Source organism: Takifugu flavidus, chromosome 7 (genome assembly GCF_003711565.1).
Source record: "Takifugu flavidus isolate HTHZ2018 chromosome 7, ASM371156v2, whole genome shotgun sequence".
Classification (NCBI taxonomy): domain Eukaryota; kingdom Metazoa; phylum Chordata; class Actinopteri; order Tetraodontiformes; family Tetraodontidae; genus Takifugu; species Takifugu flavidus.
Window position 1 is genome coordinate 254,722 of NC_079526.1, and position 21,573 is coordinate 276,294.

A 21,573-nucleotide genomic window follows, 5' to 3' on the forward strand; every position below is an offset into this window, starting at 1 on the left:
ATGTGTTGCTTCAGCTGACTTGGCGACAGCTGAGTGTGAGTCAGTCATTGAGCAGAGCTGCCTTCTCCTCAACCCAGAATTAGGTCTGAAAGGACAGCTTTTCCAGCTGAATGATGGAGATCTCATTGTTACCAACCGGGCCAAGACTGCTTGCTTGCTTATCTCACTTTGAGAATGAAAATGTTCAGAATTGGAGCTTTCGGTCAGTTTCCTGTGCTAAATTTGAATCCAGGAATAATAAATTCTCAGTAACTTTAAATTTTCCAGCATTGACAGAAGCAAGTTGATTGATGACATGGACGTCAACAGACCCCTGGTCTGTTTTGGACCTCCATGCTCTTTCTAAAAAGATGAGATGACATTAGCCAAAGCTATTGTTGATGGCCTCTCTGAAGAAACCACCTTTCCAGTTAAAAAAGCTGGAGCAGCTTATTTTTCTGCAGCTATAGATCTTTTGAGTCCTTCCTGCCATTTATATTGTCTTTTGGTTTCATCAATCTTTGTAAATATGGAATTAAATCTTGGTTCTAAAATTCCACTTTTACCTGTTAATGTGATTTTAGCAGACCTTCATCCAACAAAGGTGTCCTTCCTTGTGTTCTCTCTTGGCATTTTTCCAGCCTCTTTATAAAAGAAGCTTCAGTGCACCACTGTTTTATTCTCCCTCATACACACAGTATCGTACATACTGTTGATAGAACTGTCACTGGGCCCAGTTTGGTTTGGAATATTCACTATTCCACTACAATCTGGCCTTCGGCTCCACATTTCACAGTAACTCCAACCATTTCAATGGGTTATTTTCAGATTTACTGGACAAAGATGGCTTCAAATGGATATGAAGGATTAATATAGACAGCAACATTCTGATGCCACTGCACAGCATTTCAGTCAGTCAGTCAATTTACCAGCCAGTTAATCAGCCAGTCAGTCTGTCAGTCATTCAAATCTTTTTCATCTTTGTACTGAATGGTGGAAGGAAATCAGGGTGTGTGACACCTTAAAGACTCTTTCACTAGTTAAAAGAGCACGAAAACAAACATCAAAGCAAAACGCTCCAGTCTCCTTGATGTCCACTGTCACTGCTCATCTTTGACAGGAAGACGGAGGCAGAGGTGGGGCGGCACTGCTGGGGCGTGCTGCTGAGGTGGTGGTGGTGGTGGGGGGGGTGATTATTGGAGACATTTGATGACCCACTATCTCCTGTCTGTGTCCTCCTGATGCTGTGAGTGGAGGAAGACCTTTAGCAGATTCAAACACAGCTTGGTTTCTGAGGAGGACGAGTTCTGAAGCAGAGCAACCCACCCAGTGACCTCCAGACTGGCTTCTGCAGCTGCTGCCAGGCCTAACTGGGACCTCTGGGCTTCTCTGCTCTGTAACTACTCTTGTACTTCCATTGCTGTTGAGTGTTGTTGACTCGGGCAACAAAACGATGTTAGGCTGACAAGCTTTACTCGTGCGTGACTGCTTCTCTTGAGTGTTTTCCTTCAAACTAATGAAAGTGTCTTTGAAATGTCCACTTCAGGGTTTTGGCGGTTCTTATGGACAATTTAACGTTGTCAATTGCTTCTCTTTGTGGGGTGATCCTGATCAAAGGAGTACACCTGGAATTTCAAGATTCTTTGTTCTAAATAAAGAGGGGTCAATTGTAGAGGTGCTCCACTCCAAACTGACCCAGATCCCAAGAGACCCGTCAGACTCCTGACACTCACCAACCTGGAGCAGAACCCGGCCAGGACAGTAGAGACAATAGCGGACCAGGAGAAACTGCTCAGCTCTGCCCCATCACTGTCCTCAACAACAGGGTGTGAGGACACTGTGGACACCTTCAGGTCCCTGAGAACCCCCTCTCCCAGGACCTGCTGTAAGTTGGTCGTCAACCAGGTCCCAACCCTACTTCTCTGCAGCCAGTCAGTTGGGTCTCTGCACGTCTCTGATTGTCCAGTTTGGCTCAGCCAGGACAGACAGATTGAGGACAATCAGGACTGTCTTCAATCGGTGACCAAAGTCAGGATATCACTGTTGAACCATCACACTCTGGACGCTTCACTGTATGAGGGGTACAGCAGCACAACCCGACACCAGGACGAGTTTATCACTCAGGACATCAATAATCAACTCTTGTTTACTGTTTTTGCACTATTTTTCTACTGTTAAGCCACCAGCCGTGTGTGTCTGTGTGTGTGTACTCGAGACATAAACATGATTCTGATCCCATAAAAGGTCATAAATGTATGTAATGCCTAAATTGCCAGTATTTGGGGTATTGAAAATAGTATTTGAAAATCCACAACCCGGGGGTGGGTGTCATTGACCCGAACCAGCTTGTTTTACCTGAGATTGGCTAATCAAGTCAGAGCTGGCTGTTATCCATCTGCTGGAGGTTTCATTCTTTTCCATCCATGGGGAGGATTAACGGAAGCTCGCCTGCTTTGATACTGATCAGGATGGTTGAATGCTGAAGACGCTGTTGTTGATCCGCCAGCAGGGAGCGCTGTTGGTCTCCAACTGCTGGACAGCCTGCAGGTCCTCTCGTCCTGCTGTCTTCTCTGGCTCGCTGTGCAGCGAGACTACCAAGTAGATAGAGCGCCGCTCATTAACACACTATTTGCTGGCAATTTGTGTATTTTATTTGTTTTGGGGATCAGATTTTATTGTTGTGACACGTCCCTCACCTTGCTACTGTTTTGACAGCAGCAGAATAATGTGTTGCTATTGATTTCATGAGCTGCTCGCTACCTTTGGCTCAGGTTTTACTCTATTGATTTTGAGGCAGTGATATTTGTGTTTTATAACCAGGAGAACCTGATTCAGTGTACAGAGCCAGACTCAGTCCAGGTCAGCACCAAGGATATGGACAGCACACTGAGCAAAGCCTCTCGAGCCATCAAGAAGACCTCCAAAAAGGTAATAATGAGACCTTTCAGCATCAGTTGCCCTAGAATGGAGCTCTGACTGCCATTGACTAAACAGAAGTGGGCGATGGAGTCGTAGCCTTTGATTTTGTCTTCAGTAAAAGAAAAGGAAAAGAATACTGCATCTCATCTATTATTGTCAGCATCCAGACAACAATCCTCGTGTGGACACTAAGTTAGTTCACACCCGCAGGAAGTCCAAGCCCTGATGAGGGCTACAAATCAAATCTTTTTATGCACGACTGCACAAAAACATTGTCCACAGAGGCGGTTTGGCTTTGGTGCAGCTTTTAAACAACAGGTCAGGATCCAAAGCTGCATTAGGTCCTGTTTCCTTTGTTTTCTGGTTCATCCAGAGCTCTCTCTGGATGAACTCCAGCTCCAGCTTTAACAGACAGGAAATATGATGCTGTGTGAAAGACTCTTTGGGAAAAAAAGATAAGGTTATGTGACGTTGTCGAATTGCGTGTGGAAGAAGAAAAATTATAAATCTAATTTTAAAGCTGCTTAAAGATAACGTTGAGGGAGTATGTGAGAGCAGCCATCCTGGAAAGGTTAAAAAGAAACCCTGTCATTTTCACAAGGTTTCCTTTTCTTTCTCATTTCTGATCTTTTTCAAATGGCCACCCAAGTTAAAGCACTCTCCTCATCTGATCAAAAACACTTAGCTGTTAAGATTAATAACACTTCAAATCAAAATCATTAAATCTTTATTTATATAGCGTCTTTTACAGTCAAAATTGTTTCAAGGCGCTTTCCAGAATCCCAGGGCCTAACCCCAGACAAGCAACAGTGGCAAGGAAAAACTCCCGTTTAACAGGAAGAAACCTTGAGCAGCACCAGGCTCATGTAGGGGGACCCTCCTGCTGATGGCCGGCTGGGTAAAGAGAGAGGAGGGAGGAGAGGAGAGGCACAGCACAGAAACACACACAAGAATACACTATTTATACAGCGGGGCCGGAGGTCATTATGCAGCTCCGAAGGCGGCGATACCTGTAAATGAATAGAGAAGGGGGGAGGGGGGAAGCAGAAAAACTACACAGGAATCAGCGTAACTAGTCTGCTTGATGAGGAGGAGGAAAGGAGAGGAGAGGAAACCATGACCCAGTGGGGTGACAGAGGCCTGTCAGGTGATCATGTTTCCGGACCCCGGCAGCCTTGGCCTATAACAGCATAACTAAGATGTGACCTAACGATTAGACGACCCCCTAAGTATGATAATTTGTCTGTCTATAATGGTAACTGGAACTACAGAATTGGTAACAATAAGCTTTATCAAAGAGGTAGGTTTTAAGTCTGATCTTAAAAGTAGCGATGGAGTCAGCCTCCCGTACCTGGACAGGGAGCTGGTTCCATAGCAGGGGGGGCTGGTAGCTAAATGCTCGGCCCCCATTCTACTCCTACACTTCAAGTCTGTTTCTTGTCTCATGCTAATAACATGAACTTCAAATCGTTCTTATTACTGCTTCAATATCCCAGAATGACTATTTAAACACAGAATTGTTTTTGTATCTATGGAAACCATAGCCATGCCTTCAGCACCCTCTGGACTATTCAAATAATGTGGAAATGAAAAAAACAGATTTAACGTACTTAATATAAATAATAAAAAGCAACATGTAGGTATGTGAGAAACAGAACCTACATTCACTTGAGTGACTGCACCTGGGCCGCCAGGCCCGGAAGTATGTGCTGATCCTGACTGTATGTGTGTTTCAGGTCACACGGGCGTTTTCCTTCACAAAGACCCCAAAACGAGCTATCCAGAGGGCCTTCATGGCCAGCTGCACTCCAGATGAGAAAGGTTGTGAGAACCACGCTGGAAGCAGCTCCACGTTGGCCGTAAGTCTGTGTTCACCCGTCCTGCAGCACAGCCAAGTCACTTTCGATGACAATAGGTGGACTTTCTGGGAGTTTGGGAGGTGATATCCTCTCATTTTTACCTTGGCAACAACTGTTCTTTCTCTTCAGCTATATGGGATGCTTGGGCTTTGGTTCACTTCTTACTGTAATTAATTTGCTGTTATTAATTCAGATTGGTTTCATCAGAATGGGATGATATTTGTCACATCAAATTAAAACCTAACTCCCTTTCCCGTTATTGGTATATTCTTCTTTATTCTCAATAAGCACTAGCTAATTAATTAAGTTTCTTTGTCGGCTGGCTGTTTTGTTCAGTCATCGCTGACAATCAGGAAACCTTTTTTCCCCCCTTTGATTTCACCACAAACATAGCCTGTGTGTGTGTGTTTCATTAGGTGATGCTGTGTTTCCAGGGGTCTCATTTATGAATAACCAATATGCTACAAAGTCTGAGTTTCCTTTCATTTGCTTTGGACATCTCCGTGTTTATCTGCCAGCGTCAGACTGATGTGGGGAAGCTCCTCATAAATGTTTGAGTGCGTCACTGACTGATGGAGACACGGCAACGAGGGGAGCTGCTGATGTTTGCAGCAGGCTGCCAGGCCACAGCTGCTATTTAGCATGTTGCATCTTTGAGTCTTCAGCCTTTTATCAGAGCCAGTCGGTGGCTGAGTTCTCGTTGCAAATGCCAGGACTGTTGTGATAATTGTCCAGAGTGATCAATGACTTGAAGTCACAGGTAGGTGTTGATATCTGGAGAAGGCAGCTTCTGGAACAGGCGCTCCTGCACCTGACGAGCCAAAGTGTCACCATTTTATAGATTTAAAAAGTTGGACTGAGGTTTTGGGCTAGGACATAGCATTGTTGCTATTCTTGCAAGAACCGGCAGCAGCAGCTGATTGATGGCTATCGATTGGGATAAATGGATACATAAATAATAGCAGATTGATTATTGAGGATGTGGATAAGTGATGTAGAGCAGTATCTGAGATAGACTCAACACTGTAACTGAAGGCTTGAGTGTCAGAACTCATCGGGACTGCGGTAGAATTAAATGGATCCAGTCCTCCAAATTAACAACAAGCATTCTGTCATTTAAAGAGGCTTGAGCTATTTTTGGAAACATCCAGGTTAAACTATATACTTTAAATATAAATGCACTTCTTTACAGGGAAACATTAGCAACACACTTTGGTACCACTGCAGACATTTCTGCCAGTGGAAATGTTAATTGTTAGCTTGTAGCTCATGCTGAGAAAGCAGATATAATGTGACAGAGGAGGTTGAAATGTGTGTAAATCACACTCCAGCTTCACTATAAATCCCTATTTTCTTGTTTCCCATGTGGGATTATTATGAGATTGGTGCTGAAAAAATAAACCGACAAAAAAATCAGGACTTTGGGACATTAAAAACCAACTTCAATCTGAACAATTGCAGCACTTTCATAAATGGCATCACTGTCATTTGTGAGTTTCTATATTAGCAGGAGGAAATTGCTAATGTGTGTTATAAACGATGATAAATACTTCAGAAGTGGCAACAGGGTCTTTCTGAAGTCTTTCGATTCCGCCATCCAGGGGCTCCAGGGTTCGACTTTGTGATGCTGCTGATTTTAATCCAAGCTGAATAAGCCATTCATGTTGGGAATTATTGGCTATTCGGACCAGACATCAGCTTTAGGTTGCTGGCATCGTCAGTGCTTGGGAAGTTCTCTCAGCATGGCCTCTGACTGGCACTGGGAAGGTTTCATTGTGCAAACCAATTTAAGTGAGTGAAAGGTGATCAGGCTGGCTTTGAACATGGCAGCAGCTGTAGAGACGAATGCTGCTTCCTGCTCGTGTGGCTCAGGGTAGAGCTGTACGTGGGTTGAACTCCTGATGTGGCTCTTTATGCTGATGCTCTGACACCTTCCTCATGTCTGTTTCCATCTTTGTCTCGGGCTGCTCCATGTGCCCCCCCTCCTCAGATGTCTCGTTCTGCCTCGACATTCAGTTTGAGTGATTCTACCAAGAGCGGTGCTGTGGTGCAGCGCTCCAACTCTCTGGACCATCCGCCCGTCAGACCCCGAGTCCCCATTGCCTTGCGTGTCCCCTGCAGCCCAACTCAAATCCCCCCCCCCACCCCCAAAACTGGCCCTGAATCCTGCCAAGGCGTCCTGCCCACAAAGTGCCTCCAGAACCAAGAGAGCCAATCTGTCCACAATGCTCCAAATTCACCTGTGCCTCCGAAGCCCCAGTCAGGCCAGTCCTCCTGCCAGCAGACCAGCACCACGTCCGTCGACCTTCCTCCTCTACGAACCTCCAAACCCTCTCAGCCAAAGTCCAGCCACCAGCTCCCCTCTGGAGGGTGCCATTCAAGGTTGCTGGTCTACAGGAATCTGCAGGTGGACCCTCACAGAGGTGTGAAGAACAGTCCTCAAAGGGAAACATTGCTGTAAGCCACCTCCAACCTTCAGCCCTGGATTCTGATGTGAGCAAACACTATTGTGCTCTACCTACCAGCTTATCTTTTCAGTGTCATTTGAGCTTATGGGACATATGGTGCTTTCCCCAAATCAACTCCTTAGAAGCTGAAACCCTGTTCCAAAGGCTGTCCTGCTTAATCGGGCTCTTCCGCTGACCTTTAAACTGCACATTTTAGAGGAGAGAGTGAGAAATGTGCCAGCTCTGTCTGACCAAAGGGAAGATTTTAAGGGTTGATTTGGAAATCCTGCGTCACACGGGTCACTAATGGGGAGGTGCAGGGTGAGCTCACTGCTGCTGCTCCTCAGCAGGAGGAGCGCACATGCTTGTTTTTATGAAATCCATCACAAATGTTGGTCTCTACTCAACTGATCTGAACTTTTCTGGGTATCTACTTTTTTCACATGTCACTCACAGTCATCCAGGTGTTTTAACCAGGTATTTATGCACAACACCTGAGGTTGCGCTAACCAAAGCGTCAGAACTGACCAGTGGCAAATTTAACAACCAAATATTCAAATTCTGGGAGGACATTTTCCTGGTCCTCATAACTTTGAAAGGACTGTTTGAGCAGTAAGACTTGGTTGAGGTCCACACGGGGCTGAGGTCAAGGTGGTGATGGTGAGAGTGCAGATAAACATGTCTGTATGGCTGCATCAACCTGCTAACCTAAATCCTCTGGAAGCTTGGATCATAGCTAACATTAGCAGCTTGTTGCCTCCAGGTGACAGCTGTTGAAGCTTTCAGTGGGGGAAGGAGAAGCCTCCATGTGTGTCAGAGTGCCCCCCCCACCAGTTGATCTTTGAAACCAGGCAGTGATTATTGACAGATGTCTGAAGATTCTGGATCACTGCTGGCAAAATGTCGGTTCATACAGATGAACCCAGACCAGATGTTTTATGAATATTGCCAGTGAAATAATTTCCCCATTCATCAGCGTCTGCAGCCTGTTGATTTATTCATTCTGCCTTCAGCACCTCGTCCTTGTAATTAAGGCCATTGTTCACTGGTGAGAGCAGATGTGTGGTTCACACAGACGGACTCTGGGGCAAAGCTTCGGTGTGATGGGATGTGTGATTCAGGCCCCATTTACACCATGTTTCACCTAAAACACACAAGCTTTTCCTTTGATATGTGGAGTTCCGACGATGACACACGTTTCCATGAGAACACTGGAAGGAAAACTGCTGCAGTGTGCATGCCAGACCAGTAGTCAGCGGTATAACCCAGTATACAGGACTCCCAATCTAGGGCTTCTAGTCATGTATACTGGGAGTCCTGTAAACGGGGGTGAAAGGTGTAACTTTGTGGTCGTTTAGCTTCTTTATAAAGGAGATTTGGACAGTCTTTTCTTGCAGCTGGCTCATACGCAGCCTGATGACAGGTGGACAGAATAAAGGACACTCATGCTGGCTGGACACTTCAGAATTCTCTGACCACAACTGTTGGACGACAACAAAATACAGCATGTCTCTCTTCACTCATTATTGTCTCTGCCCCATACTGTCTCTGTCACAGTGTGTCTCTGTTTTGTCTCTGTGTCACGTTGTGTCTCTGTGTTGTCTCTGTGTCATGTTGTGTCTCTGTGTTGTCTCTGTGTCACTTTGTGTCTCTGTGTTGTTTCTGTGTCAGGGTGTGTCTCTGTGTTGTCTTTGTTGTGTCTCTCTGTCACGTTGTGTCTCTGTGTTGTCCCTCTGTTATGTTTTGTCTCTGTGTCACGTTGTGTCTCTGTGTTGTCCCTCTGTTATGTTTTGTCTCTGTGTCACGTGTCTCTGTCATGTTGTGTCTCAGTGCTGTCTCTGTGTCACGGTGTGTCTCTGTGTTAAGTTGTGTCTCTGTGTTTTCTCTGTGTCATGGTGTGTCTGTTGTTTATGTCACGGTGTGTCTCTGTGTTACGTTGTGTCTCTGTGTTTTCTCTGTGTCATGGTGTGTCTCTGTGTTGTCCCTCTGTCATGTTGTGTCTCTGTGTTGTGTCTCTGTTACTTTGTGTCTCTGTGTTGTCTTTGTTGTGTCTCTGTCACGTTGTGTCTGTTGTTTCTGTCACGGTGTCTCTCTGTCACGTTGTGTCTCTGGGTTACTTTGTGTCTCTGTGTTACTTTGTGTCTCTGTGTTACTTTGTGTCTCTGTGTTGTCTTTGTGTCTCTGTGTTGTCTTTGTTGTGTCTCTCTGTCACATTGTATCTCTGTGTTGTGTCTCTGTGTTACTTTGTGTCTGTGTTGTCTTTGTTGTGTCTCTCTGTCATGTTGTGTCTCTGTGTAAAGCCTGTTCACCTGTGTGCAGTTCCTTTCTGGTAAATGTGGAGGTGTGTCTCCAGGTGTATCACCACTCAGGTTTGACACCAGTGCCCTTGTCTCACTCTATGGTTGTCTAACTTAAGTGTCTGGACTCATCATCCTCCTGAGTTTCTGTCCTGAATGGACATTTTGTCAGTATGGGAGAGGTTGGGTCCCAGTCGTTCACCAGTATGTCTATGTATGAGTTCAGTGTGTCCCAGTTCAGCAGCTGTTCTTCACGTGCTGTTCCCTCTCAGCCCTTCCCCCCTGTCCTGGATGGTCCAGCAGGAGGTTCTGTTTCTGTGTTGTGTCCTGTCTGTGTCTTGTCTTTGACCGCCGTCGTGTCACCTCCAGCCCAGCTTCTTTTGTGCGTAGTCATATTTGAGAGGAAGGTTGGTGTTTTGGACCTAATCCTACGACGTGTCCTCTCCTCACTCTTTCCTCTCTGTTTGATGCAGGTGCATCAGTCTCCGTCCATGATGAATCTGTCCTCCGTGTTTGAGAGGAAGTACCACACCTTCAGCCGCTCCACCACCCACCTCCTGTGATAGTCAGCGGCGGCTCCTCCCCCTTACTCTGTCCCTGCTGATCTCTGAGGACGACTCTTCATCCTGGACCACTGCTGCTGGGTGGCAGACTTTAAATGAAGGACGCTCAAACTGCTCTTGGAACTTGCTGTTGGAATGGACAATAATCATTCAGTAATCCACAATTAATCGGCTTTGATTTTAGGTGTTTTTATTGATCCGGTAGAGGTGTCTGTGTGTGTGTCCGTGTGTGTGTCCGTGTCCGTCCTATCCTATCCTGACTAATCTTGGGTCCCTTGATTTAACTTGAGTCATGAACTTCCAGACAGAAATATTGGAGCCTTTCAGCTTTCCTTAAACTCCTCTTTTACACTACGAGATTTGAGTGAGAGGAAGAAAACAGCTCTTCTCTTGTTTTTATGATGTGGCTGCCTGTAAATGTTTAACAACGGTGCTTCCTCACTGTTCATATTTATTCTACCAGCAGATTTTCTTGTTATTTATGTTTTTACATATTGTCTCACACTTTCTAGAAATCCTCTGTTTATCTCAATTAAATGCACTTAAACGTATACCTTTATTATTCTTATTCCATATGGGGAAAACGTTCATTTTACTCATTTATTGGGATGTTTCCTTCACTCACTTGACATTGAATTCTCTTGTTGCTCTTATATGTATGTGTATTGTCTGTATGGCTGCCTCCATCTGTCCAATAGCCCATATTCAAACAAATAAACTTTTGCTAACGTTTAAGTGTTGCCTTGGTGGTTGACAAGCTACTGCTCACACTCGGTACCATTGTGGAGGCTGTCCGTTTCCATATTGGCAGTCATGTCACAGCGGGAGCTGGAGAGAGCCGCTCTGCAACCTCTCCAAAGCATTAGGAGATAATCTAAGTCTCCAGGAGGTGTGGGGCTGTACAAGGCCAGACTGGGGAAGACCCACAATGAAAAGGCATCTTTCCACACACAACATTGGCTCCTTTTACGTTTGCTTTTTCCTCCACTTCAAAGCAAACTGTTGGCTTTAAGAGCTAAAAGGCATTACAGAACCTTGGAGAAGCAGTCTGACTGAATGGCTGCAGAACTCCTCCTTCAGCCTACTTTTCACAGAAATGTGAAAATATCGTCGTTGTGAAGGTTCTCCAGCGTTTTGCCCCTTGTGTGAGGCTCAGGTCCAGCCCGCTCTGACCGTGCTGCACCAAAACTGTCAACTCAATGCTGCTGTGGTCACGTGACAGCAAGGAAATGCTGCTGGAGGTGCGTCACAATGTAAAACTAAAATAATGCAAATGAAAAACAGAACATAAGGCAAGAGTAGAGCTTTGTAAATTGTCTGTTTCTTGAATCGTCCCATAAAACTGGAACAATAAAAGGTGTGTGTTGTTCCAGCTTTGCGCCAAAGTTAGCTGGTGTAGCTGTGAGTACTAACGTTGATAACTTTAGTTAATGCTGCAGGACGTTCACTTCAATCTGGAGCTGAGCAGCGATGACTCAAAACAAAACCGATGAAGATGTTTTGGTCCTCAGGCCATCAGAGATCAGCTCATCAACATCTGTGTGTGGGAGGCTGCTGTTTCTGGTGGGCTCCAGCAGCCTCCCAGCTCTGCTGGATGCTCACCAGGCTGAGCTGCAGCTCCACCACAAACAATCACTTCTTTTAATTTGTTCCCTCAGTGTTGATTTAACATTTAAATGAGCATACCAATGTTGATTTCATCTGTGGGAGGTGGGACAAAGAGCAGACACCAATAAGGGATGCGTTCCTCTAAACCAGGGGTGGGGAACCTCCGGCCTCCGGGCCGTATACGGCCTACGAGACCATTTCTACCGGCCCGCAACGCAATAAGATTTTTATATTTTATATGTGCACTTATACAGTGGGACCGTTCGCTAAACTCCGCGAGCTGCGAGTAGCAGCGGTAGCGTATTTTTGCCTTTCGTATCCTGAAATTTCTTTCGTAACAAGAGGAAATATTTTCCCGTTTTCTGAGATAAGATAGACGGTTATGTTATGTCCGAGTCAAAGTCAGGGTCAGTGAACACAGCATGTGATGTACGTAGTGGGCTGGACTGATTGACAAGGACAGATGAGTTTGGATAAAATTAACGCTCTTCGTCGGCGTTTGGAGGCTCAACAAGCAGCTTTCACACGACCATGTACCGACAGAGAGAATATTACGCGTGCAAGTTTTGTGGTGAGTGAATTAATAGCCACGAAACTGAAACATCACGCCGAAGAAGAGTTCGTTAACGCGCCTCGTAGCCGCCGCTGAGGCGCTCGCGCCGGACAAAGCAAAATTGTTTCAAAGCGTGAATTTTTTTCGTGAATAACTATTGAACTAAGACATATTGTTATGATTCCAGTGGCTATCGGTATGTTTTTTATGGTCAAGGAATCTAAATATGTAGTCAAAGTATATGTGGGACTAATATTTATGGTGGAAATCACAATATGCCAGGAATTGTTGCGCTTGGCGGAGGTCTGCGCTCTCCGAGTGCTTTCTAGTTGTTGTTGTTATTATTATTGTCTTTATCTTTCTTTCTTTTCATTTATTTTCTTGATTATCTTGTTGTATTGCAGTTTTTGTGAGTAGAGGCCTCGAACAGGCCCTTACGGGTCTCTTGCCTCAACTCTGCACCTCTTTTTTTATTATCTATGATCATGAAAACATATTTTACTTGTTTGTCATTTTATTCTATTTTTTGGTGATTTTATATGCATGTGTGCTAAATAAATAATTCAAACTGAAATGCAGCAATCATGAGACTTAGTAACACAGTGGTTCTAGAATTTTTTTTTGTCTTTTTTTTGCATCCCTAGGTATGTGTTCATAATAGTATGGCCCTCGGAGGACTTTATAAAAATTGAAATGGCCCTTGATATGAAAAAGGTTCCCCACCCCTGCTCTAAACTTTAGAGGAACGCAGAGAACTCAGGATGGAGTCCTGAGCTGATTCGTTCCTTCTGATGGTTCCTCAATATCATTCATTAAATAGGATAGAATTGTCCTGAAGGGATTATATGATCTGATGGAGACAATACAATAAATTTGACGAGCTGTCATTTTAAATGACTAAATAAATACATCCCCCATGTAACCCCCAGCTCACCAGGTCTTTTCTTCTTGGTTTAGAGGAACGGACCGATGGAATGAGTCCTTGGTGGGCCCGCTCCTTCATTCATCCTGCTAAATTAACCCTCTGTGTGGGGTCATGCTTACACATTCCTCTCCTCAGGAACTTCTCTGAGCCTTTTCGGCTAAATTTTAGGCTCCCAAATATTTTATGAAATAGCCTTCACAGGAAGACAGAGATGAAGTAGCAGACACGGAGAGAGATGTTAGCGCTGCTGGATCGATGACTCAAATGAAGAGAAATGGTTTGGTGGAGCTGAGTGCTTGCAGCCACTTGTGAGCTCTTAAAAAGGTTAAAAATGCTATTGATGTTTCGCTAAGCTGAGTGTTTATTCAATCCAGAGGACATGAAAGGCAGCGAGCAGCACGGGCATTTCTGTGTTTTAGCGCAGCAATGACAGGATGAGGGCATTTGTTCCCTTCAGTTCTCTTCACTGACGCTCCCCACATTTATAGGATGACTGTGTGCACGTGTGTGTGTGCGTGTGCGTGCATAATTTCAGCTCTCATGGTACACCCAGTCCCTCAGGGACCTGGCACTGAAGCCCACTTTCAAGTTTTCTGCCTCACCAGGACAAATGAATTAGGAACATAATAGAGATTTAAATTAAATATTTTCCTTTCTTGCAAACTGTATCAAAGGAGGTTGTTGACAAAAGTTAAGCAGCTTAATGTATGTAAGATGATGTTTGGTAGATGAATATTGAAGGCAGCAGGCTCTGTTGCTGCCCTTGAGGTGAAGCTGCAAAGCCAGGCATATTTACATAAACTGGTGAAGGAGGCTCCAACGCCTCCCAAATGTTTGCCCAAAGGTTTGAAGATCTGAACCTCCCATTTCATTAAGTGTATTCTGGATTCTTCTATTCTTCTATAGCTTAGCAATAATGACAGTGAGTCAGCCTGGACCCATGATGACGGACAAGAGGCTGCCAGGTCTAAACCTCCAGCAACACATCTGGAGCTGTAGCTCCACTCTGCTAGGATCTTCCTGCCAGAAGTCTTTAATTCAGAGGAGTTTGAACATTATAGCAAAGTGTGTGTCTTGTTTTCAGACCACCAGCAGGCGCGAGTCCCCTCTGGTCCTCCACCAGCATCCACCTGCCTCCTCTGAACTCAACCTGTTTTCTGCCACCTCATCTGCAGTTGACCCTGCTCTGTTACACCACTGGGTCCTCTCCCAGAGGCCTGTCAGGTGATCATGTTTCCGGACCCCGGCAGCCTTGGCCTATAACAGCATAGCTAAGATGTGACCTAATGATTAGACGACCCCCTAAGTATGATAATTTGTCTGTCTATGATAGTAACTGGAACTACAGAATTAGCAACAATAAGCTTTTTCAAAGAGGTAGGTTTTAAGTCTGATCTTAAAAGTAGCGATGGAGTCAGCCTCCCGTACCTGGACAGGGAGCTGGTTCCATAGCAGGGGGGCCTGGTAGCTAAATGCTCGGCCCCCCATTCTACCCCTAGAAACTCTGGGAACCACAAGTAGACCAGCATTCTGAGAGCGGAGCGGTCTATTGGGCTGATAAGGTATCACTAGCTCCTCCAGGTAGGATGGAGCTAAGCCTCTGAGGACCTTGGAGGTCAAAAGAAGGGTTATAAAAATTATTCTAAATTTAACGGGCAGCCAATGAAGCGACGCCATTACAGGAGTTATGTGATCTCTTTTGTCAATACCTGTCAGAACTCTGGCTGCAGCATTTTGGATCAACTGGAGGCTTCTTAAAGAGTTGTTTGGACACCCTGATAATAAAGAATTACAATAGTCCAGCCTGGAAGTAACAAAAGCATGAATTAACTTTTCAGCATCATGCCGTGCCAGTAGCTTCCTAATCTTTGTGATGTTCCTCAGGTGAAAAAAGGCACTTCTAGAGACTAATTTAATGTGTGAGTTGAAGGAGAGATTTTGGTCAAAAGTTACTCCTAGATTCCTCACACAGAGACTAGATGTTAATGAGATACCATCTAGAGTGATCATGTGATCTAATCTATCCCTGAGAAGTTCAGGACCAAACACCATGACCTCAGTTTTTCCTGAGTTAAGGAGGAGGAAATTTGAAGACATCCAGGACTTTATGTCTTTAAGACAGGTCTGAAGCTTCACTAACTGCTCTGTCTCCTCTGGTTTCATGGATAAATAAAGCTGGATGTCATTAGCATAACAATTAAAATTTATCCCATGCTGCCGAATAATGTTTCCTCAGGGAAGCATGTACAAGGTGAAGAGGATTGGTCCAAGTACAGAACCTTGAGGAACTCCATGGCTAACCCTACTGTATGAGGAGGGAACACCATGGACATGAGCAAACTGGTATCTATCAGATAAATATGATCTAAACCAGTCTAGTGCTGTCCCTTAATCCCAATCACATGTTCCAGTCTATGTAACAGGATGTTGTGATCAACTGTATCAAAAGCAGCACTGAGATCCAGCAGAACCAGCATAGAGACCAGTCCATGATCTGAAGCTATGAGAAGATCATTAGTAACTTTAAGAAGTGCCGTTTCTGTGCTGTGATGAGCTCTAAAGCCTGACTGAAACATCTCAAACAGGCTGTTCCTCTGCAGGTGCTCCAGTAACTGAGTCACCACCACATTCTCAAGAACTTTCGAGATAAAAGGAAGGTTGGAAATTGGCCTATAATTTGCTAATACATCAGGATCCAGTGATGGTTTTTTAAGCAACGGCTTAATCACTGCCACCTTGTAGGACCGGGGTACATAACCTGACACTAAAGAACCATTGATCTGGTCCAGGACAGAACTGCCTATCAATGGTAAAACATCCTTCAGCAAGTGTGTTGGGATGGGATCTAAATGACATGTGGTGGTCTTGGATTTCTGAATTAGCGATGGCGCCTCAGAAAAATATATAGGGCTGAAGGAGTTTAAGGGCTCGTTGGAGAACCTGTATGTTCCCACAATCAGCACATCTGGTGATGGTCCAGTTGTTGGGATGGCCTGGTTGGCTTTCTCTGTGATAGCTAGAACTTTATCAGTGAAGAAGCTCATGAAGTCTTTACCACTAAGGGAAGAAGGGATACATGGATCTAAAACACTGTGACTCTTGGTAAATTTGGCCACAGTGCTGAAAAGAAACCTGGGGTTGCTCTTATTTTCCTCAATTAAAGAAGAAAAATAAGCTGTTCTAGCCTTGCGAAGGGCCTTTTTGTAAACTAATAGACAGTCTTTCCAGGCTACATGATAGCTATCTATTTTACAAGAATGCCACTTCCTTCCCAGTCTTCCTCTCCTCTCCTCTCCTCTCCTCTCCTCTCCTCTCCTCTCCTCTCCTCTCCTCTCCTCTCCTCTCTCTCCTCTCCTCTCCTCTCCTCTCCTCTCCTCTCCTCTCCTCTCCTCTCCTCTCCTCTCCAAGTAGATCAGTGATGATGTTATTTCTTGTGTAGTTTCTCTGCCCCCCCGTATCCAGCTAAAGGTATCGTGCCCTTTATAGCTGTATGCTGACCTCCTGACCTCAGACCCTGCTAACCCACTCTACTCTTACACCAGCAGTTTATTATAAGTAATGTATTTCCCTGATCTCTGCCTATTCTCTTTTATACCTGTCCTCCTCCTTCTCTCTACCCAGCCAGCCATCAGCAGGAGGGTCCCCCTACATCAGCCCGATCCTGCCGAAGGTTTCTTCTTGTTTAAGGGGAGTTTTTCCTTGCCACTGTTGCTTGTTGGGGGTCAGCCCCTGGGATTCTGTAAAATGCCTAGAAACAATTCGGATTGTAACAGACACTATTTAAGATAGATAGATAGATAGATAGATAGATAGATAGATAGATAGATAGATAGATAGATAGATAGATAGATAGATAGATAGATAGATAGATATAGATAGATAGATAGATAGATAGATAGATAGATAGATAGATAGATAGATAGATAGATAGATAGATAGATAGATAGATAGAGACCAATCAATAAAGGCCATTACAACCTTCACCTCTGCTGTTTCTTTCACAGTTCATGTGTAAGAAGTTAGAAATGTAAAGATGAGGGTTGTTTTCATCTGGACGTGTGACTTACTAAGTTTACTTTTTTAGGGAATAGGAAAATATTAGATTTATATAGTTAAAGCCATCACTCTGAGTACTAAACAGCTTACCCCGTGAAATCAGGGTGAATGGATGGAATGTGAGCAGTATTTAACACTAGGCAGCCCTCATGAAAGTGTGTTTCAGGGAGATGACACAGGAATGCTAATGTCTTATTGATGATGTAACCCTGCTTGGCCCTCTTGAAGATGTTATGGCCCATCTCAAGGTGAGACCAGAGAGCAACATCACCACTCAACCTTGATGTGGAAATGAGCCTGAACAAGGGGACAGAAGATCTCCTTCAAATGACCCCACTATCATTTTACATCATGTTGCTGCGGCTTGAAATGATTTTCTTAAACCTCAAAGGTCAAAGTAAAACTCTCCAAACAAGAACTGCGGGATGGTTTGGACCTGCACCATCACACAGAGATATTCAGTAATTACATTTTTGCCCTCTGAACAAGGGACTCAAGATCTACCATCAGAGAACACTTATCTTTGGTCGCCTCATTAAAAAACGTGCAATCTTAAAATGCTATAAGAACAGTGAACAGTTAGACTCTTCAAATCCAGTTGATTTTTTGTGGCCTGATTTTGTGCACTGTTGTTTGCTGACTTGCGTACTGTCAAAATAATGTTGCTCAACAAGCTGTCCAGCTGTCACTGCTGGACCTTGGGCAGTGCTAGTGGGGGCGCTGCTAGCTCAGGCTAATGAAAACTGGGCTGAAGAGCAGAGGGTTGTCAGTTTGACCCCCAGGGCAGACAAACCATGTAAGGTGTTCTGGTTGTAGGGGGAGGTGTCAGAATACTTTCAGAGCACTGCCCAGGTAACGTAGTGAGTGTCTCAGAGTGGGGGTGTCAGAAGAACTGTCAGAGAAGCTCACAGGGTTCAGACCTGCTCTGGCAACTGTATTCTCTTACATCCTCTTTGCTTTCTGAACATGGACTCCTCAATTAAGAGGACATCTGTGCATTTGAAGGCTTCAATGGAACGTGTAGTCCCTCCAGTGTTCCCTTACCTGCCTCAGAGTCTCCTCCCTGCTGGAACTACCTGGATCATCTCCCCAGGTAGATCACCTGTATTTGTAAAGGTGTATAAGTTTAACGATAAAATGGTTTACACTGTACCTGTAACTGAAATAGAAGCTCATAAAAGTACTGTAGCTGTGCACAAATTCCCAGTACCCAGTTCCCAGTACAGTACACAGAGGCCTCAACACTGGAAATAAACTAGTTATAGCTGGAAAGTACAGATTTTGTGCTTTTGAGCAATTCTCTGTATATTTCTAGGTCTCTGTGTGCCATGAATATTTAATGATCTCTATTGTTCAGAAGGAAAAGAAATCAGGAAATCGTAACAAGATGCCTTGGTTTCTGTCCTCCCTTCCCTCAGCCAGTCTTTCTTCAGGCCTCTCCTTTCTGCTTTGGGCTCTTTTGTGTGCTGACGGCACTCATTGTTCACAAATGAGATGGCAGCATATTCTTTCAGCAGCAGATGATGAGGAGGTACCGTCGGGGGGTAAAAGAGAGGAGGCGAAGAAACCACACAGACAGAAGGAGCAAGATGGTGAGAGAGGACAAACTGAGAGAAGTGGTGGCAGGGAGGGGGATATGGGGCATCGAGGGCAGTTTGAGAAGAAGTGCTTACTTTCAGCACAACATGAAATAATTGAGGCAGATTTCTCTCCCATCACCAATTAAAGTTCTCTAAAGAAACCATCTCAGTCGGGAAAACCAGCTTGAATCACACCATTCTTGCTGCCTTTCTTCAACTCTCAAAATGCTAATGTGAACTTCTGAGAGCATCTCATGACTGAAACTGAAAATGGGTCAAAACTCTACCAACCTATTTTGTGACGCTTGTGGAAGCCGATAAAACAACAACTATACTAATACTAATACTACTATCACTATTATTTTCAATAATAATAACGATGATGATGATGATGATGATGATGATGATAACAATAATAACATGCAAACACATACTCAGATTATTAAGTCTAAAATATTGGAAATACGGTTGAGCAGAGAGTAAAGAGAGGTGGAGAGTAAAGAGGGGAGGAGAGTAAAGAGCAGAGGACAGTAAAGAGAGGAGGAGAGTAAAGAGGGGATGAGAGTAACAAGAGGAGAGTAAAGAGCGGAGGACAAAGAGGAGGAGAAGAAAGGAAGATAGTAAAGAGAGGAGAGTAAAGAGAGAAGGAGAGGAAAGAGGGGAGAGAAAAGAGAGGAAGACAGTAAAGAGGGGAGGAGAGTAAAGAGAGGAGGAGAACGATAAGTGCCGTTAGGAGAACAAGAGCTCCCAGAAGAGCTGTGTCTTCGAGAGCGTTTTGAAGGTAGAGAGGGTTGCTCCTCAAATCAAATCAATCTTTATTTATATAGCGTCTTTTACAATCAGAATTGTTTCAAGGCGCTTTCCAGAATCCCAGGGCCTAACCCCAGACAAGCAACGGTGGCAAGGAAAAACTCCCCTTTAACAGGAAGAAACCTTGAGCAGGACCAGGCTCATGTAGGGGGACCTTCCTGCTGATGGCCGGCTGGGTAAAGAGAGGAGAAGGGGGGATGACAGGTAGAGGATAGAATGGAGATGAGAGGAGAGGATGGGCACAGAGCACAGAAACACATACAAAAATACACTTTTTATGCAAGCCGCCGGCCGAGTGGGTCAGCGTGGCCGGAGGTCATCATGCAGCACCAAAGGCGGCGATACCTGTAAGGAGAGGAGAGGAGAGGAGAGGAGAGAGAGAGAGAGAGGAGGAGAGGAGAGGAAACAAAACCATGACCCAGTGGGGTGACAGAGGCCTGTCAGATGAGCTCCTGCTCTGGCAGAGCTCTGGAGGTCGTTCCTCCGTCAGGGGATCAAAGCTATGACCATTGTCTGGACTGCCTGATGATCATGTGAGGAGTCGAATTGTAGAACAGCTCCAACAAGACTGTTCAAGTACGAAGGAGCAGATCCCTGGTGCTCTGTAGGTTAGCACAAGTGACTTGACCTTAATGTGGGCGGCTACAGGCAGCCGGTGGATCTCCGTCAGCAGTCAGGTGGTGTGGACCCACTTCAGCTGGTTGAAGACCAGGTGCACCACAGCCCAAACATAAGCACTCGGGTCCAGCTGATTGGGATGTAAACAAATGTGCTCGGACTGAGACATACACACACTTTTCATACCTCTTTTTTTGTACGAATGTACCGTTCTGGATTTGAGTGTACACCAGGTTTCAGTATGAAATCCACAAAAGTCTTTTTCCATGAGGCCCCAGGTGAGGAGCCAAAAGCTGACCTGGTCAAGACACCCTGGGTGGATCCCCATATAGGGATGATTCAAACCCAGAAAGTGCTCTGCCAGTGATGCCCAGGCCAGAGAGAATGGAGAGAAGGATCAACTGGATCAAATGCAGCTGAGAAGTGTAGAAAACTGAAGCGAAGACTGAGGAGACACCTGAGTTGAAGGTCTTCATCATAGACACCAAGGCCATTGCCTAGCGGGAGCCAAGCTTGAAACCAGATTGGTTCTGGTCAAGGTGGAGGTTTTGTCACAGGAGCCCAGTGATCTGCTTCAAAATTTCTCCCTTGGTGGTCTTTGAGAGGAACCAGAGAAGGAAGACCCAATAATAGTTTCCAACTTGAGTTGGATTGAGGAAGGGTTTCACCCCTCCAGCTGATGTTCATGGAGCTGATACAGCACATCAGGAGAAGCCAGGCCCAGGTCCTTTCCCATCTGCAGCAACATTTCTCTTCTGGATTTAAATGCAAGAGTGCTTCTCCTCGTGGTGGGTCTCCAGGACACCCATCCTGCACCTCCCCCAGAGGTCTGCTCAGGCTTGTACTGCTGCTGTTTTACTGGATTGGTTGTTGTATCGGGCATCTTACATCATTGGTTCAATTCTGGACATGTGTTCCTTGAGCAAGCACTGAACCAAATGCATGTACTTGCATGAATGATAGCACTGTAATCCCTTACTGCTGTTTGGTGTGTGAATGGGGGGGATGCAGACAGAGTGTGCAGGGGTCATGTTCCCCAAGCCTGTCCGTCCCACATTTGTCCCGCAGATGCTGACAGCTGGAACAACTGCCAAGCAGGGTCCCTGCATCCATGCTCACGCATCCCACTCCTGCTGTCGCATTTCTGTCTGACACAAATAGCTTTTGGATTCCTGCAACAGTCTGTGCATCCGTCCCTCCGTCCCTCTGTCCGTCTGTCTTTTTAGAGGTCAGGAAATATTCATCCTGTTTGTTTGTTGTCTTTGTAATGTTGTGCTGCGCTGTCTTATTTGGAATAAAAGCTGTAAGTATAGAAGTCCAGTTATTGTTCTTCTTGTCTGGAACATCCATGCAGAACAT

At 45.1% G+C, this 21,573-nt stretch overlaps 1 protein-coding gene across 6 annotated transcripts in view; it reads left to right on the forward strand.

The window, feature by feature from the left end:
* ect2 (epithelial cell transforming 2) overlaps window positions 1-10,799 on the forward strand; it is a 29,191-nt gene extending 18,392 nt beyond the window's left edge. For 4 of the 6 annotated variants that reach the window (XM_057037385.1, XM_057037386.1, XM_057037388.1 and 1 more), the window contains 4 exons: window positions 2,800-2,907; window positions 4,635-4,757; window positions 6,748-7,250; window positions 9,975-10,799. In XM_057037385.1, the coding sequence (XP_056893365.1) occupies window positions 2,800-2,907; window positions 4,635-4,757; window positions 6,748-7,218 (702 nt within the window). In that variant the 3' untranslated portion in view covers window positions 7,219-7,250; window positions 9,975-10,799. The remainder of the gene's footprint in view (window positions 1-2,799; window positions 2,908-4,634; window positions 4,758-6,747; window positions 7,251-9,974) is intronic. The other 2 variants (XM_057037389.1, XM_057037390.1) reach the window with 1 other exon arrangement.
* The last annotated feature ends 10,774 nt before the right edge of the window (window positions 10,800-21,573 follow it).